This window comes from Ursus arctos, unplaced genomic scaffold (assembly GCF_023065955.2).
Source record: "Ursus arctos isolate Adak ecotype North America unplaced genomic scaffold, UrsArc2.0 scaffold_3, whole genome shotgun sequence".
Taxonomy (NCBI): Eukaryota; Metazoa; Chordata; class Mammalia; order Carnivora; family Ursidae; genus Ursus; species Ursus arctos.
In genome coordinates this window covers 41,239,680-41,260,138 of record NW_026622985.1, presented here as the reverse complement: position 1 = coordinate 41,260,138, position 20,459 = coordinate 41,239,680, and the positions used below count along the sequence as shown (strand labels likewise).

Here is a 20,459-nt window from a genome sequence, read left to right as displayed (position 1 = left end):
AGCAAACATTTTTCTAGATATGTCTCCTCAGGCAAGAGAAACAAAAACAAAATTAACCATTGAGACTACACCAAAATAAAAAGCTTTTGTACAGTGATGGAAACCATCAACAAAAGCAAAACACAAACTATGGGATAGGAGAAGATATCTGCAAATCATATATCTGATAAGGGGCTAATATCTAAAATATATAAAGAACTTATACAATTTAACACCAAAGAACCAAATAATCCCATTAAAAATTGGGAGAAGGACCACTTTTTTTTTTTTTTTTTAAAGATTATTTATTTATTTATTTGACAGAGATAGAGACAGCCAGCGAGAGAGGGAACACAAGCAGGGGGAGTGGGAGAGGAAGAAGCAGGCTCATAGCGGAGGAGCCTGATGTGGGGCTCGATCCCATAACGCTGGGATCACGCCCTGAGCCGAAGGCAGACGCTTAACCGCTGTGCCACCCAGGCGCCCCGAAGGACCACTTTTCTAAAGAAGACATAAAAACGGCCAATAGACAAATGAAAAGATGCTCAACATCACACATCATCAGGGAAATGCAAATCAAAACAATACTGAAATATCATCTCACACCAGTCAAAACAGCTAAAATAAAAAAGACAAGAAATAATAAGTGCTGGCAAGGATGTGGAGAAAAAGCAACCCTCATGCACTATTGGTGGGAAAGCAAATTGGTGCACACACTGTTGAAAAGAGTATGGAGGTTCCACAAAAAATTAAAAACAGAATTACCGTATGATCCAGTAATTCCACTACTGGGTACTTACCCAAATAAAACAAAAACACTAATTTGAAAAGATATATGCACCCCTACATTTACTGCAGCATTATTAACAACAGACAAGATATAGAAGCAAGCCAAGTAAATAAGTTGTCATCAACAGATGAATGGATAAAGATGTGGTGCATGTTGCGTGTGTATGAATATGAATGAATGAATATGAATATTACTCAGCCATAAAAAGGAATGAGATCCTGCCATTCTGAACAACATGGATGGACCTAGAGGGTACTGTGCTAAGTGAAGTAAGTCAGTCAGAGAAAGACAAATACCATATGATTTCACTCATACCTGAAATTTAAAAACAAATGATAAAATTTAAAAAAAGAGAAAACAAAAAACCAGACTCTTAAATATAGAGAACAAAATGGTGGTTGCCAGAGGGGAAGTAGGTGGGGGGTAAGTGAAATAGATAAAAAGGATTAACAGTACACTTACCATGATGAGCACTGAGTAATTTACAGAATTGTTAAATCATTAGATTGCATACCTGAAACTAATATAATAACACTATATGTTAATTATACTTCAGTAAAAAAAAAAAAAAAAAAAAAAAAAGTGGGGCACCTAGGAGGCTCAGTCAGTTGCATGTCCGACTCTTAGTTTTGGCTCAGGTCGTGATCTTGGGATCATGAGATTGGGCCCCACCTCGGTCTCCATGCTCGGCGGAGGTTTTCTTGGGATTCTCTCCCTCTCTCTCTGTGCCTCCCCCCTGCTCACAGTCTCTCTCTCAAATAAATAAGTGAATTTAAAAAACAAAAACAAAAACAAAAAAAAAAAAACAGGAGCTAAAAACAACATGGCATTAAAAGAGTAATAACATTAAGATATCTTGGAGGCCAGAAATGCAGGGCAATACATGGAACTGAGCAAAAAATGAGATTAACTGAGAGGTAAAAACTATTTGTCTGAAAGAAACATTACAAATAAAAATGTACAAAAATAAAAACTGTGAAAAATAAATAAAAAAAAACGATCTGACTTAGCAGGATTCTTCCTAAAACTGTATTTTACAAAGAAGTACACAGATGAGCTTATTAGGAGGAAGTTCAGGAGCCTGACTAAAGTTTGGATCAGAAAAAGAATCTTTGTTGCCTTTAGTACGTTAAAAAAATTTTTTCTGAATAAAAATTGGTAACCAGAAACACATATAATAGTAATACGAAGATGAGAAAAAAAGAGGCCAGGGAAGAATAGGCTATGAGGAACCACTGACAAGATAACATTTACAGAGGCTGGCTAAAGCGGGAGGTAGGTTTGACAGTAAACACTTGATAGCACCTTTTGAGGCACTAAAAATGGATTGTAGTGATGGCAAACCACTTTACAAATTTATTAAAAATCATTACACTCTACACTTATAATGGCTGAATCTTATGGTATGAACACTGGATCTCAATATATTCATTTTTTAAAAAGGAAAAAAGATCAAGGCGCCTGGGTGGTTCAGTCGGTTGAACTTCCAACTCCTGATTTAGGCTCAGGTCATGATCTCAGGGTCATGGGATTGAGCCCCGCATCAGGGTCTGCACTAGGCAGGGAGTCACTTGAGAGTCTCCCTCTCCATCTCCTTCTGCCCCTTGACCCTGTACTCTCTCCAAAATAAATAAATCTTAAAAAAAAAAAAAAGAAGTATTTGCTATTTAACAATGGAAGAAGGTGTTGTTAATGAATTTATTTTCCATTCTTCAGCTGAGAGACACAGCAACAAGAAGACGGCTTCCACTCTAAGAGATTTTTTTTTTTTTTTTTTACTTAAGAAAAATAATCACATTCTACATAGTTACAGAGTAGCTTAGAAAGAGATGCTACTGACAATATGTGTTTCCAGGAGCACTTGTGAGGGAATGTAAACAAATAGCTGGCATGGGCTTGGGAACTTGGAGTATCACATAATCTGTGAATATCAGAGCTACAATGTTAGACTTCAGAGATGATTTAGACTAAGTTCTTCTCCTAAAACAAGAAAACAGAGATACGTAGAGATGAACTAACTTGCCTAAAATGACACAACTGGCAAGTGACAAGTATGAAGTAGCTGAGATCTCTCAGTGAAATAATCAATCAAAAAACTATTTACCTACTTTTTGTTTATAACATGTATATGCTATTTTTAAGTTTGTTTTTAATAATTAAAAATGCTTATGAATTTTAAAAATAATCAAAAACTATTTAAAGAAATGTCCCTGCCCTCAAAGAAATTATAAACTATTTCAATTGTATAAAGCTACAAAGGTGTACAGACCTAGCAATGTATCAGCAAATAATTTAATAAGTATTTATTCTGAATTAATTGCCTGTGGCATACTGTATTAGACTTTAAGAACCATCACAAATAAATGGAAGGCTGAGATCCTGCCCTTATCTAATAGAAAAAGTAAAAACAATTCACAGGCAATTTTCAAACAAGAGGATGACAGCATGATATAGGATTTTATATAATTCCCAAGCGCAATTAAAGCAAGAAAAAGTTCAGTCTGGAATCATCTAAGTCAGGAAGGATACATGGAAGAAGTACATATGACCTTGTCTTAGAAGAGAATGTGATCCAAAATATTACAAGGAGAAAAGTAAGCAAATAGTTGCAGTGCGTATTCAAAAGATATGTACAACTAAAGAAAAGAAGCAACTGACAACTGAGATGCAATTAAAAAATTCCTTGGAAAACCCATCTTATCAAAACTGACACAAAACAAAATAAATTCAACAGCTCTGTACTTATTTTAAAAATTGAATTATGAAAAACCATCCAAGAAAGAAAACTGTGGTCCAGATGGTCTCAATGGGGAATTCAACAAAAAATTAGTGAAAAAATACCAATCATAAACAAAGAGAGATGAGAGAGGAACACTTTCTAGTGCCTCTAGAACATCAGTATACCCTGAAAATAAAACCTGATAAAGACTTTACAAGAAATTAACAAGAACAATACTTTCATGAATAGACACAAAACCTTTATCAAATAATAACAAATGAAATCCAAAAACATATATAAGAGCCAATACCTCATGACCTAGAGGGATTTGTCCCAGGACTGCAAGGATGATAATTTTTGAAGCCTCCTTATGCCGAGGAAGGAGGAGCTAGCCTGAAACACCCTTTGAAGGAGCTAGACTGAAACACTGAAGGAGGACCTAACGCACCTCTGCCAAAATCTCCTTACTGAGGGGTCTTAAAAACACTTTTCTCTACTGACTCAGTTCTTTTCTACTTCATAGCCCTTGTGCCCATCCTCTCCCCCAGTGCCTGGGTCCTGAAAACAGCAAAAACTTTTAGCCATGACAATAATGCCTCACTCCCCTCCATGTCTGCACTGATACATTTGACCTTTACCCAGTGCTATTCACTGGAGAAAAAATGGAGTATTTGGGGAGCCAGCAACCTTTCCTGTTTGGCCTCTTGCTTATGCTGCTGTGATAAATAAATAATTTTAACTGTCCTGACCACCTCAACACCTGGCAGCTCTCCATTCTTGCATAAACAGTTTTTAAAAATTGTATTTAAAAATCTTATATAACATCAAAAAACACTAAATACATGGGAATACATTTAATAAAAGACATGCAAGACTTTTATACTGAGAACTACAAAAACACTGATGAGAAAAAAATAAAGGATATCTGAAAATCTGAATAAATGTAGAGATATATCAACTTCAAGGATCAGAACATAACCCTTTGTGTTCCCCAAAAAACAGCCAAAAAACAAATAATCCAATTAAAAATGAGAAGACACGAACAGATATTTCTCTAAGGAAGACATACAGATGGCCAAAACACACAAAGATGTTCAACATCACTGATCATAAGGAAAATGCAATCAAAACTACAATATCACCTCACATCTGTCAGAATGGCTAAAATCAAAAACACAAGAAACAAGCACTGGCAAGGATGTAGAGAGAAAGGAACTCTCACGAACTGCTGGTGGAAATGTTAACTGTTGTAGCCACTGTGTAAGAGTATGGAGGTTCCTCAAAAACTTAAAAATAGAACTACCTTATGATCCAGTAATTGTACTACTGGGTATTTATCCAAAAAATACAAAAACACTAATTCAAAGGGATACATGCATCTTGATGTTTATTGCAGTATTATTTATAATAGCCAAATTATGGAAGTAGCCCGTGTTAATCAATAAATGAATGGATAAGGATGAGATATATATTGATAACATAATTATTAATTATAATTATATGATCTAATATTATATAATTATGATTTATAATTTAATATATAATTATATATTATACATACAATGGAATATTATTCAGCCATAAAAAGAATGAAATCTTGCCATTTGCATCACCATGGATGGAGCTAGAGAATAAGCTAAGCAAATGAAGCCAGCCAGAAAAGACAAATATCATATGATTTCCCTCATATGTGGAATTTAAGAAACATAACAAGTGAACAAAGAAAGAGAGAGAGAAACCAAGAAACACCCTCTTAACTATAGAGAAGAAATTGATGGTTACCAGAGGGGGGGGGGTGAATGGGTGAAACAGGTGATGGACATTAAAGAGTATATTTATCATGATGAGCACTGAGTAATGTATAGAATTGTTGAGTCACTATATTATACACCTGAAACTAATATAATACTGTACGTTAACTATACTGGAATTAAAATTAAAAACTTAATTTAAAAAAATAATAAAAAAAAAGACAAGGGTGCCTGGGTGGTTCAGTTGGTCGAGCGTCTGACTTTCGCCCAGGTCATGATCTCAGGGTCCTGGGATCCAGCCCCATCAAGCTCTGCAATCAGTGACAAGTCTGCTTCCCCTTCTCTCTTTCTGTCCCCCCTTCCGCTTATGTGCTTTCACTTTCTCTCAAATAAATAAAATCTTAAAAAAAAAAAAAGACAATACTGTTACGATTTTAATGCTCTCCAATTTCATCCACGTATTCAACACAAAGCTAATCATAATCCCAGTAGGCTTTCTGTTTTGGTCTTAAAAAAAATTGTAGTTAAATATACATAACATTATCATTTTAACCATTTTTAAGTGCACAGTTCTAAGGCATTGAGTAGATTTGGGGGGGGGGGTGGGCAGATGAAGAGGGAAAGAGAGAATCTTAAGCAGGCTCCATGCCCAGAGCAGAGCCCCACGCTCATCTCACATCCCTGACATCATGCCAAGCCAAAATCAAGAGTCGGACACTTAACTAAGCCACCCAGGTGCCCCGGTATTAATTACATTCACACTGCTGTGCAACCATCACCACCATCCACTCCACTTTTCATTTTCCCCATCTGAAACTGTACCCTTTGAACAGTAACATCCCAGTCACCCCGTCCCTGGAAACCAACATTCTACTTTGTCTCTATGAATCTGATTACTCTAAATACCTCATATTACATGGAATTATACACTCAGCATAAGATCTTCAAGGTTCATCCATTATTATATCATGGGTCAGAATTTCCTTACTTTTTAAGGCTGAATAATATTCCATTGTATGTGTATTTCCTATTTTATCCATTCATCCATAAATGGACACTTGGGTTCTTCCACCTTTTGGCTATTGCCTCTAATGCTGCTATGAATGTGATACACAGTATCTTAAGTCCCTGCCTTCAATTCTTTTGGATATATACCTACAACTGGAACTGCTCGATCATATGGCAATTCCGTTTTTAATTTTTTGAGGAATTGCTATACTGTTTTCCTTAGTAGAGGCACAATTTTATATTCTCATCAACAGTGCACATGGGGTCCAATTTCACCACATAGTCACCAACACTTGCTATTTTGTTTTTAAATAGCCATTCTAATAGTTTGAAGTGGTATCCTGTGGTTTTCATTTGAATATCTCTAAGGATGAGTGATGTTGAGGATCTTTACATGTGTTTGTTGACTGCTGTGTATCTTTGTTGGAAAAATGTCTATTCCAGTCCTTTGCTCGTTTTTAACCACGTTTTTTGTTTTGATGAGTTGCAGTTCTTTATGTATTCTTGATTATCAATCCCTTATCAGATATATGATTTGCAAATACTTTCTCCCATTTTGGGGGGCTGCCGTTTCACTCTGTTGACACTGGCCTTTGATGCACAAAAGTTTAACTTTTAATGAAGTCCAACTTATCTATTGTGGTTGTTGTTGCTGCCTGTGCCTTTTATGGTATTATATCCAGGTTTCTTTTTTTTTTTTCTTTTAATGAAAATGGACAAGTGTTTCTGACACATATATGAAAATGCAAAGGAACTACAAGCACAAAAGAACTTAACTATAAGGCTTCAGTCATCAAGGCAATTGGTACTGTCATAGAAGTACATAGCTTAATGGAACATAATACAGTTTCAAAAGGACCCACATATTTTTTTTTTAAGATTTTATTTATTTGAGAGAGAGAGAGAGAACGTGAGCAGTGGGGAGGGACACAGGGAGAGAGAGAAGTAGACTCCTGCTGAGCAGGAAGCCTGATGTGGGGGCTCAATCCCAGGACCCAAAGATCATAGGTCTGACCTGACCTGAGCTGAAGGCAGACGCTTAATGACTGAACCACCCAGGTGCCCCAAAAGAACACAAATTTAAAAAGCCAACTGATTTTTAGAAGTGGTGTCAAAGCAGCTTAATGTAGAAAGGCAAGCATTCTCAACAGATGGTGCTGGAAAACTGGAAACCCACATGAGATAATAAATAAACCTTCCTTAACTCTACGTGAGACCACAGACAAAAAGTAATTTCAAATGGATCACATATCTCAATATTAAAGTTGAAGTTATAAAGCTTCTAGAAGAAAATGAAGGTGATAATCTTTGTAACCTGGACCTAGGCAAAGGATTCTTAGATAGGAAACAAAAGTATTAATCATAAAAGAAAAAGGTGCTTAATTGGACTTCAACAAAATTAGGAACTTCTGCTCTTTAAATTATACCATTAAGGAAATGAATAGGCAAGCCATGAATAAGGAAAATATGTTTGAATTAGTTCTGAAAGAAAGGCATGCAACTGGCCAGAGAGTGCATGACAATGTGCTCAACAGCCCTATATATCACATAGGTACATATCAGAGTAATGTAAATTGAAACCACAGTGGGATTCCCTACATTACCATTAAAACAGCTGACATCAAATAAAAAATAACACATCATTTATATGAAATTCTACAAGAGGCAAAACTAACATAAGGTTGAAAAAAAACAGCAAAATGAGTGCCTCTGAGAAGAATGACTAAGAAAGGACACAGCTTCTTGGAATTGATGAAATGTTCCAGATCTTATTAGAAATGGGGGTTACATGAGCGTATACTTTTCTGAAAAGTCATCAATTTATTCACTTAATATTTATGCATTTCATTGTATATAACTTATTACCATCCTCCCAACACACACACACACACACACACACACACACACACAAATTCATACTAGTGAACTTAGTATATTTACTTTTTGTAGTTGTTTGGGTTGGCAATTCTGAAACTACCTCCTATACATTCTAAACTCAAGCAAACAGAACTTTTGGACATGATACTTTTAAATATTTTAATAAATGGAAACAATATTTCCATGAAACTGTTTAAGCTTGTTTCATCATTTCATTATTACTTTAGAATTTACAATTTTAGGGATTGAATTGTTGTTTGTCTATGTAGTTGACACAGTCTAGATTTTAAAACACTGAAACAAAACATGTATGATCAAGTTTCTATTTAGGGACAGCCACTGTTAAATAGATTAGCTATCCAAATAACTAAGATTGTATTTCACCAAAACATCTACTTTTAAAAATGTATCACCAAGGATAATATATCTTAAAACTTTTTTTCCTATTTATCTTTAATAAGAGAAAAACATCTTTGTTAATCAATAATCAGACTGATTTCTTTATACACTCTAGCATTATTCATATATTAAATATTGTCATTCTTATAGCTTTATGTCCTGTGTTATGCAAAAGTTAATACAATTAAACAACCAAGTTTCCAAGAATAAATTAGGCTTTCAAAAAACTAAAGATGACCTCATAAAGTAATATCTTTTTTAAAGATGCCAAAACTCAACTGTGTGCTAAACAAAATGGAAGTTTATATTTTTTCAATACAGGGACATAATTATGTTAAACACTCCAGAATGCAATAGAAATAGGTGTTCTTAATTTTACTGAATTTTCATTTTGCTTAAGTATTAGATGATGCTATTATTTACTAATCATATCAGAATTTCTTTGAAAAGCAACTGTTTCTACAATCATTTTTAAATTATATATAAAAATTTAAAAGGACAGTTAAAAATCTAAGAAGATAAAATTTCAAAGAGGTCATAATTATGTTCCTTTGCTTACATTTTCAAATAATTCCTAAGGCTTCATCAGTTTGGATTTAGAATCCCAGACTTTTCTCCCCTTTTTATGTGAATCCTATTAAAGGAGTTAAGCAGTGTATTTCTTCAGTCTATAAGTTAACAGGAAGTCCATATGTCTTCTGAGAAATTTTGATAGGTTTCTCTACTTTTTTTCTCATATTAAATCTAACATAAAAATTATTAAGATTTAATATCTTGGCAATGATTCCTTAATGCAACTTCCTGAGAAGTGTGTAAGCCACTAAACCCCATGGTTGAGGGGGAGGGGTCCAGTAACTTGGAGTGAGAACATAAAGCTATACAAGGTTAAGTGAAACAGAGACTGGCCTTCAAGATGGTTATACTTTCAAGAGACAAAAGACAAGTTAAACATGTACCATAAAGAGTAGCAGCCAAACTTGAACAAAGAGATATATCACAAAGGCTGTCAGGGTGACATAAGGTGATACATTTTACCACACATAACTGAAAAAAGTAATTAAAATTCAAGCTTTGGAAGTAGTCCTTTAGAATAAGGTAACTTTATGGTACTAACTAACCACTGATTCGGGAATACAAGACAAAACAAAGTAAACAAAAACCTAAAACCTATCCTTGAAATTGCTGGTAGAGGCAAAGAATAAAAACAGAAGTTTGTCCAGAAATGTCTTTGTAGAGGGAATGCCTGTTTTTCACATATTTGAAAGTTATTAGAAGACACAAATCATTTTAAAGCTTGTAGTTGTTTCTAGGTTTTAATTCATAATTATCCAAATAATCCAAACACCACCACTTACAATCATGACATTCCTACATCAGTATGCAAATTTTATCATTAAGAATGATTACTATGTGATAAACTGCACAAGAAACGGTAAACTAACAAGTGCATAATTAAAGTAACACATTCTATTTGTTTTAAGAAATCTACCAATTGCAATTTTAACTGCTTTTAAAAAATAACACTAGGTTTCACTTTTTTAGGTATTTTTTTAAAGATTTATTTATTTTAGAGAGAGTGCATGTGCGGTGGGGGCGGGGGGCAAGGCACAGAGGGAAAGAGAAACTCAAGTGGACTCCGTGCTGAGCATGGAGCTGGACATGACACAGGGCTCAATCCCAAGAACCATGAGATCAGGATCTAAGCAGAAACCAAGAGTCGGATGATCAACCATCGAGGCGCCCCTCATTTTTTAAAGTAATTTAAAACAATCCATTTTCAGTGATCTGATGTTCCATGAGTATAGTAACAAGTTATTCCTAATCTTACCTTTACTCTCTAGTCTGATAAAATCTCCAAGAAAACAACCCTTCAACTACAACACAGATAATCTAATAAGCCTCCATACATGTTTGAACAAAAGAGGTAATTAAAAAAAAAAAAATCTGAGTAATCAAAGAGACTAACATTTGAAATAAAAATCTGATAAATATGAATTTTTGCTGGTGTTCCTAAAAGCTTATGATACAATCAAATTTAGTTAAAAGGGAAGCACTCAGAAGCCAGATATTTAAAATGTGAAAGTGCTAACAATATCGTTAAGAGGCCAAACAGACATCCTAATCTTACAACCAAAATGGTTCAATATCTATATAATTTGCCATATACTCAAATAAGGAAGAGAATATAGAAAGCATTTAATAGTATGGACTTAGCTATAAAAGTAAAATAGCTTCATAGATCATTTCATAGACTCAGTGCTTCTGAGTAATGGCCACAATGCAAAATAAAATTAAAGATACTTTCTAAGGAAACCGACAGGATTCTAGGGTTTTTAGTTTTAGGAAAACTTTTTTCTCTCTCTTAGCTCCCATTAAGTAATAAAATGTGTCATACTGAGTTTACACAGTTAAAAATTTGAAGTCTAAAAGTTTGGTCTTATTCCTAATCTGATAGCTTGATAAACACTTAGAAGACAGGCACACTGACATCTAAAAATCTATCTTTTGCAAATCAAATATGATCAGTGAGAGGGATCACTTCATATCTGTTTGCTACACTAATGTATCAACTAACTAATCTCAGATCTATACTTCCTATTTCCTTACCTAACACACAGAAAAAATTCATCCCCTAATTTTTAGTGACATAAAAGTAACTTTCCTCTTTTAAGTCTTCTAAACATCTTCATCAAATACTTACATTTAATGACCTATTTGTTCTAGGAATAAATTATAACAGTAAATTTTTTTTATTAATTCAGCAAAGAATGATCAGTCATTACTTATATGAAATAGTCATTCATTTACCAAGCATTTACTGAGTATTAATTGTTTCAGGAACTGTGAGAACAAAAACCAGTAATATATCACTACGTGGCCATAACTACCTCAAACAAAGAACATCCATCACAAAGAGATAAATACCTAGAAAGACCTCACAACTCCAAAACAGAGTTTCAATTTGGCCTTTAGCATTATGAAATACACATTTGTAACTGGAAATTTCCCACATAATTTTTAATTCAATTTTAAAAGCAGATGGCAAAATGGAGGCGCTATTTTTTAAAAATGTGTAAGATACTGTAAACCATCTTTCTTTTTAGGACCTTGACCATTGTCAGATTTCCCATGTCTAGTGGAAATAGCTGAGTCTAATCATTTTAGAGAACATGTTTCAACAAATTCAACAAAAACAGGGCATGCACATTCTCTGAAAGGCAAAAATAAGCATGTATTATTACTAAAACATATTTACCAATTGGAACCCTTATTTCGGAGCCCACATATATGTATCCTTTGTATTACTAAACAATACCACTACCTTGTTATTTTATATGGAAAATATTTATCACTCAGTAGTTACTCATTTAAGTCCCTAATGGAACAGAGTATAATTTTGATCATGTACAATAAAGGGAAAAACTGAGACACAGAAATGCTAAATTACTTGCCAAAGACCTGAAGAAAACTTAGAGGCAAACCAAAAATAACAGTTGGAACCTAGTATCACAGGTAACGGATTAACTGAACTCAATTTCCCAATGATATTAAAAAATTACACATGTAAATTCACATATACACATATACAAATAACTGAAAAAGCCAAGAACATAATTAAGAAGGAATTTTTTTTTATATAGCCTGAATTACATAGAGAAGTGTGGTTTCAAAAATCAAAGCTGCTTAACAGCAGGTTCTAGTGACTCAAGTACATTAGTTCAAAGGAAATTGAGAAAAAAAATATAGTATATTCAGCAAAATATTAAATTACCACCTAAGAAGTTTAATTTTATAAGAGAACCTAATAGACATACATAATAAGTATAATGTAACTCTGACTAAGCACTGAAATATATCTTTAGGAAAAATAAAGTCTAATTTATAATGTCTTAAAATTAAAGTTAAAAATAGCATGTGTAGATAATACTTAAGATGCAACTTAATCGTAAAAGTATAGACTTCGTGGGGGGGGGGGTGATTTGCAAACAATAATGGTACCAATTAGAAAATAAAAGAGATGTTAGGGTAAATGGCTGATATTAATTTATAAGATTACCTTTTTAAACACATGAAATTCTACATAAAAAAAAAAATTATTCTTTACCCAAGAGCAATAGTGCTTAAACTGAATATGTATTTTTTTTAACAGAAGAATCACATTATAACCATAAAACATTTTATGGGATTGCTTTATATGCAGCTTATTTTATCCTCAAAAACATTAATATATAATATTTATAAAACATTTAATTCCCTCTTCATTACCTCTTTAAAACCTTTGCAGAAAATCTGTGATGTTATCTTCTTAACAAGGCAAAACCAAGAAGACTTTGAATATTCATTTCTAGAGTAACAAAAATATCTTTACCTTCCAGAAGACTTTCCACAAAATCCCAGACATTGGCATATTATAAAAATGCAATTAGGAATGGAAATTTTATAACAGAAATTAATTAAATGATAGGAAAGGCTAATACTATTTTAAAAATCTCATCAAGAATCGAAGAAAGATTGTACCTACTTTTTTTTTAATGATAACTAAAATATGATGTGTTGGAGATGCTCTTATTATAAAGTGGTTTTTAAAATAAAAATTTAACTTATGTCTGAGGTTCTTTCAAATATATGACCAAGCAAATAAAATAAATAAATAGAAACCTGGTAAAAATGTATAGGTCCTGCAGCAAAAATGTCATGAATCATCTTCCTATCTTGAAAAAATAAATAAGAGGATTGATATTTACATAGTTTCAAAGAATGAGAGAGAGAATAACCAGTTCTCTAAGTTTTTAATTACTGTTTCAAACTGATCATGTCCCACGATGCAACCCTCAACCCCAAGGGGATTTCCTTTAGATTGAATTTTTGTTCATTATATAAGACTGTTTAATGTTTTTTTTTTTCTTTTATTTATTTTTATTGTTTAATGTATTCCATCATGCTATGCGTATGGTTGGGATTTCTTTTTTTTTTTTTTTTAACATAAAAAACATTGTATTGTGGTCAGAATTACTCATCTGTATCTTCTGATACAGGAACTACTCTATCCTAAATTTAAATGAGTTTCATCTCCAGGAGAGCTCTAATGACATTCTGTATGTACTACTTCAGAGATCACTGACCAAACATGATAGACCTTCTTAACTTTATGGAAGCACTTTGTATTTCTTCACTGGAATTTTTATTTTCTTCATTCTTTAATGATAATATAAAAAACTCATAAAATTTTAAAACTGCATGCCTTTATTTGAGAAATTAAAACAAAGAGAAATTAGATTTTTAATGACAAATCAATGACACCATTTTGGAAGCAAATATTTAAAATGATTTAACAGTACTAATATATGTTTTAACAATTCATTCTTTTTGAAACATTTAATTTCTGTGCCCTCAGGTAATTTCACAGGGCTTTATCAAAAGACAATTTTTGAAAGAAATCAGAAATGGTTTCCTTAACATACTAAAAGACTCTTTGTGTCACTGTCGTTTGAAAGAATGATACTACTTTTAAATTACATCTCCTTTTGCTCACCCACTTCACCCACTCCTCCATATCACCCAGGGCTTTGAGTAATTTCTTCATCTCAGCAAAAGAGGCAAAGGCTAAAAATAGCAGTCTCTGGACCCTCAGGAAGAGTCACTGTGCAACATCAGCTGAGATTCCTGATTAGCATTATGTCTGATAAAAAAAAAAAAAAAAGTACCAAAGCAAAACAAAGAAACAAAGAAGAAAACAAAACAAAACAAAACAAAAAATCTTTCTAGGCCATCTTTTCACCTTTCTTTATTTCATGAGAGAAGCATTTAACACATTCGTTTTGATAAATGGTAAGGAAGTACTAATGAAACTCTTGTCATTAAAAAAGAATCTGTCTTATCATTACTACTAATAAACTTCAACTTTTATATATGTAACAACCTAGTAATTTTATTGTTTTATAAAATAAAATAATCTCTGTACAAAGTGTTTAGAGCAAATTATTTTTGTGGAAAAATTGTTTTTTGTGTTCAAAATCCAGATTATCACTCTTAATTACACCTAAAGCCAGAGAATAACCATATGTGGCAGGTTAATAAGTGGATGAAATCTGTTTCTGAACTACTATTTCCACTAAATAAGATTTTAAGGAAGGTCCTATCCTGTGATTTTTCCCCCATTATATCTGTGATGAGAAAATGATGAAGATGGAATCTTAATCCCCTAAAGACAAAGTCTCAGCATCCAAATTACCTGACAAGATTTTCATTGTCTCCAGTTCCCTTGCAAGTTGCACATTCAGTTCGCAAATCTTCAGCCTTAGGCTTCTTTTGTAACACAGACTGCCTTTGCCTTCTCTCTCTAGGAATTCTTTCCTGCCATACAAAAAAACAAAACAAAACATAAAACAAAATCAGGATATGAGGAAAAAAGAAAAAAATTAAGCAAGAAAGTTTCTCAAAGTTTAGACTGTAAAAAATGCTTAACTTATTCCAACCTCATGTTTTTCTTCCTCAGGAATGAAGCTTCGCTTTCGTCCTCTGGTTCTCTGAGAAAAAAAAAAAAAATTCCACAAAAATATCTAATGTTTAATTAATAATAAAAACAAATATTCTCTGTTAAATGTTAATGCTTAAGTTAAGCACTTAGAAAATTAGTTTTTCTAATTAATACTGTATTGCTCTAGTGCACTATGTTACAATATGTCATAAGAGATAAAAACATGACAAATTAAATACACTTTACAAGCGCTTTACTTTTAAATTGCACAACTATCTGATTGGAAAAGTAAGTTCTTCAAAATCAATTGGAATACTTCTCAACACTTCATACATGTCACACAATTATGATTTACCCAGAGCATTTAAAATTTTGTAACTTCCATGACCTCTACAGCCAAAATGCTAAACCTGGACTCATACACGTGTGTGTAGAGTACATACATGTTTGTATAACATAACCAATCAGCTTTCAACTGCCATTAAAAAGGGGGAGTAAAAGATCTCAGATGTCCCTAAATCCTAGAGGAAATAAAACTAACTAAAATTCGGGTTCCACACTAGGCATGGAACCCACTTTAAAACAAAAACAAAAGACACCTAACTAAAACATGGTGTAAATGACTTATTTTAAACTTGTATCGTTGAAATGTTACATCCTATATACTTCATAACACATTTACCGTTAGAAAGATGACATCTAAATACTAAAAGTAATAAAAATATGGTAATATTTGCATCCAATATGTTCAAAATCTCCACCCACATTGCCCAGCCTCTGTAGATTTATAATCCCCATGTGCAGACCATAGTTCTTCAGAGAGAATGAAAGAGAAAGGAGGCACCGTTCCCACAGTTCTTTTGCCTGACTGCTAAGATCAAGGAACATTCCCAAATTAGAATAGGTACCAAATAATCCTATACAGAACTGATGTCTAGTACAAGTACACTGATGTTTTCCTAAATGACTGTCATTTCAATTCTTCATAATATCAACACTCTTATTATTTAATACCATGGCTAATTGCATACTGTTTCATCTGCCCAAAGATAACCAAAAGCTGACTAAATTAGTTATTCAAAAGAAGTAGTTTTATAAACTATGTGTTCATTTACATTTGTATTGCTAATCAGTATGTCCTACTTACATTATAGAATAAGTTAGAAAAAGTAAGACTATATCCAGGAAAAGGCTTTAAAGTGCAGGCCCTACATATGTCTATTCTTACTTCTAAAAAACAGCACTAAGTCTTCCTCCTCAAAATACCAGTCATAGCTCATAAACACTGGCATGCCCTGGGAGCTTGTCAGAAACATCAAAGCTCATGCTCACTTCACCATACTGAATTAGAGTCTGCCTTTTAACAAGATCTGCAAGGAAATTATACACACATTAAAGTCTGAGAACATCAGTGTAAAAGAGCCCTTAATACTGACAACACTTATCCAAGTTCTACCCAAAACCTTGAGGCTAAGCTCTTTACATATTCATCTTTCCTTTCTTGACATTCCTGTCCTTTATGCTTCAACTTCTGTCCTCCAACACAATTTATCATAAAACTCGTAAGAACCATATCATATTCATATTTCTAGAACCAATTAAACTTAATACAATATGTATTACATAAAAGCTCAATAAATTTGTTTTAATAAAATAAATAAGTGGTTAGATTTAAACTCATAAATAATTATACTAGATAATGCAAATGATGAAACAGTTGACAAAGTGGATAAATTATTGTTCCCTTCTCCAGTAATCTATTTTTCAATTTGCATAATTTATGCATAAGGGCATTTCAATCAGGTGATCCAAATAACCGATATCAAAGGGAAAATATTTGGGGCACCGGCTGGCTCAGGTGGAAGAGGATGTGACTCTTGATCTTGGGGTCATTCATTTGAGCCCCATGCTGGGCAGAGGTTACTTAAATAAATAAAATTTTATTTAAAAAAAAAAAGGGAAAATATTGAAATGACTTATTTCAGTTCTCTAAACATCTAAGAATGCTCAAAAGGCCTCACATATTTCCACATTTCTCTTCATTCAACCCATCTTTAGGTAATACAGTAGCAATTCAGTTTACTACTTTATTTAGAAGTAAACTAGCAGTAGTTGGGTTGTTTTTTTTTCATAAAAGTCAACTACTACTAGTTTTTTAAATTATCTAACCACTGAATTAATTTTTGAAGTACATATTAATTTTTGAACTACTTTATCTAGTAGCAAACTACTAATTTTTGAATCATCTAATCATTGAATTAATTTTTAAAACAGATGTGAATGCACTAAATTCATGTTTTCAATTCTTTTGAAGATCTACAAGATCTTCAAGAGGGAGGGAGGGGGAGAGGGAGACAGAAAGAAGAGAGGAGGGACAGAGGTAAAGGGAGAGAGAGAATCTTAATCTTAAACACGTTCCATGCCCAGCAAGGAGCCTGACCTGAGGCTCAATCTCACAACCTGGAGGTCATGACCTGAGCTGAAATCAAGAGTCAGACGCTTAACTGACTGAGCCACTCAGGTGTCCCAATAATTTACCATTTCTTATTAATACTTTAAATCTTTAAACCTCTGGTATTATTCCATCAACTGGAAGTTTTTAATGCCCATACTGTAATGAGTATCATAAGGCATAATGTCAATAAGTGATACTATCACACATTGACATAGCTAAATTTCTGTATAAATTTCTTCGAAGTATATGTCTTATTAAAGTGCTATTTTTAAAGTGAATGTATTTATAATTATTTAAAACATTTTAAATTAAGTACACTTATTATCAAATGATAACCAATGATGTATTCCTGTGGTGATTTTAAGTAACTAAACATAAACAACTTCCAGCCAGAAAAACAAAGGTGTTACAAGCAATATGAAATTAGAGCATCTTTGAATTCTGAAAAAGCGGTCCAAGGAAGTGATCTGGTTATCACACAGCTGGTAACTGACAGAAGTAAACTGCAAACCCAAGTATCTCAACTCTGAATTCAGTGATTTTTCTTGCCTGCCAAATCCAAGGTTAATAGTGTAATCCAAGTAGAGATGAGTAAAATTATTACAAAAAAACAAATCTCTCATTCTGACTTGAATACTTAAACTATAACACTGTGATGCCTATAGGAAGAATTCTATTTTGAAACAAGTAGAGACTTTTACCCAATGAAGAGGACCTCAATACCTTAAATTGACACTATATTCTACCCAATTTGGTACTCTATACAGTACAATGACTAACATGATCCATTACCAAAGTAAAACATAGCAAGGTTCTTCTTCAGCATTTATCACATTAGTAATATTTCCAAAAAAAAAACAAAAACAAAAAAAAGGATTTAATCTAAACACAACTTTTCATAATACCAACTCCTCCAACAACCAGGAAAATATATGCTTTAGAACTTAACACAGATGTATTACCTCAAAGTTCCAAATGACTGAGGGTCCAAATGCAAATTGTGCTTTCTTTTGTAATTATTAAGGTATTAAGAGTAAATGAAAGTTTGAAACTCACTCCAAAACTTGATGTATTTCCATTTTTTTTCTGTGTTGTTATTTTGTAAGAATTTTATTTGCCTAAGAAACAAGTACAATCTGAGCTGCATAGATCACCTGGCTCTTTATCTGCCTATGGTACATTTTCTTGAAAACAGGTGGTGATAAAATATCCACAAAGAGAGTAGCATGGTATTACAGACAATGCATATATAAGTTAAAAAGGAGTAAAGTACTTTTAGCTACCAAGCATCATTTTAATAGCTTATTCATCTGAAACAAATAATTAAATGTTTCAATAACTTCACTCATTTGGACTAGAAAACCTATAACAAGTTTTAATTAATTCTTTAGTGCTGGGGTTATTTTAATTTTCAATGAAGTTAGGTGCATGATGACTTTCCCAAGGTTAGAATGATTCATTTGACAAATGAACTAAACTTAAAACTAAAAGTGCCTCAACATCTTCAATCTCACTAAGATGGGTTTCACATATTCATTGCGTACTGTTTTCTCTAAATTTAAAATGGATCTTTTTATGACAGTTAATAAATAAGCTCTACGTAGTTAGAAAAAAAACATAAGAAATGCTTCCCTGTGTAATTTCTATAAAAAAGAGAAAATGCTTCTTCATGAACAAAACTCCAAATTCAATGGTAATAAGGACAATTAGGTCAAACCTTGAAAACCTCTGTCAAGCTAAAATTCAGATTTATGCTGAGGAATAAATGCCAACAGCTGTGTGGCAGTTTTACAAAAATCCTTCAACATAATTTATTTTTAATTTTTCTACATAAATTTATATAAAATTCCTAAAAAAAACTAAATGTTTTCCAATTATAAAACAATATACTGAACAGTCATATATCAAAGCTCATAAAATATTTAAAATAAAACGTTATACATATAAAGAAGGTGTGAATAAAGCACTATCTGTTTCTATTGGCTACTGGCATATAACAGATGGAATGGTGATCACCATAAGTGAGTGTTTTCCTTTCTTGTCAAATGGCTGTACAGTTTAGTTTTTATCTAATTTAATTTATATTAATAGAGTTAGGAAAGTATGTTGAAGAATAAAATTATGACCAATTTTTCTTAACACTATAAATTAAAATAACCACAAGCCTAAAACTAGAAAACAAATTACACATTTTACATATTAATAAATAAATGATTCCATAAAACCCTTCTCACGAATAATGGTATATTCAAAATAAGTACAATCCTGATGCTCTGCCTATTCTTTGTTCTCCTTATTCCACACTCCAGGAAGTAAATAAAAATGATAGATTTCCAAGGGGCAAAAAGCACAACAGGAGCCTTTAGGCTCTAAACAGGATTATTTGAGCTAAGGATATTCATAGTAGTTCTCTTCCAAGTGTACCAAAGTGAGTTAAATATAGTCCAGTTCACCACAAAAATTTTTGCCAGGGTTTCTTCTAAGGATCTATAACAAACAGAGGTTACATAATCTGTTTAGTACCGCAGAGGTCACCTTGAGTCTAATAAGAGACTCTATAACTCTTTTATATAAAGCTTCCATATATAACCCTTTCTTCCAAGAACTGCAATAATTTAATTTAAAAAGTACAAAGATAACAAGTTAAGAAACAATGCACAATAACCTATAGTCATTTCAATAGAGCTGAGTCCAAACATTTCTGTTTCCACTAAACTAGCATCAAAAATTATACACACACACAGACACACACACAGAACATATTCGAGTTTCTTGAAGTCTTGGGACTCTAACTTTGTTAAATAGGCTTCTATTTTACCTGTATAAAATTAGTTTAAAAACAAATGTAATGAAAGTAAACTCTGAGATATTTGATTATCTCTCAAATTAAGAATGCCACTTGGAACAGGCTATAGACAATACTCTAAGTTAGATGGAAAACAGTTTAACCGTGTGTTTAAGACTTTTTCAAAATAATGATCTATAACAACAGGTGCATCCTG

At 32.7% G+C, this 20,459-nt stretch overlaps 1 protein-coding gene across 10 annotated transcripts in view; it reads right to left on the bottom strand.

Moving 5' to 3' along the window:
- The window catches only part of PHF14 (PHD finger protein 14), a 210,677-nt gene that overhangs the window by 89,889 nt on the left and 100,329 nt on the right, over positions 1-20,459 (bottom strand). For all 10 annotated transcript variants that reach the window (XM_057304473.1, XM_057304475.1, XM_057304469.1 and 7 more), the window contains 2 exons: positions 15,001-15,051; positions 14,757-14,878 (listed from right to left, as the gene is read on the bottom strand). In XM_057304473.1, coding sequence (XP_057160456.1) covers positions 14,757-14,878; positions 15,001-15,051 — 173 coding nt within the window. The remainder of the gene's footprint in view (positions 1-14,756; positions 14,879-15,000; positions 15,052-20,459) is intronic.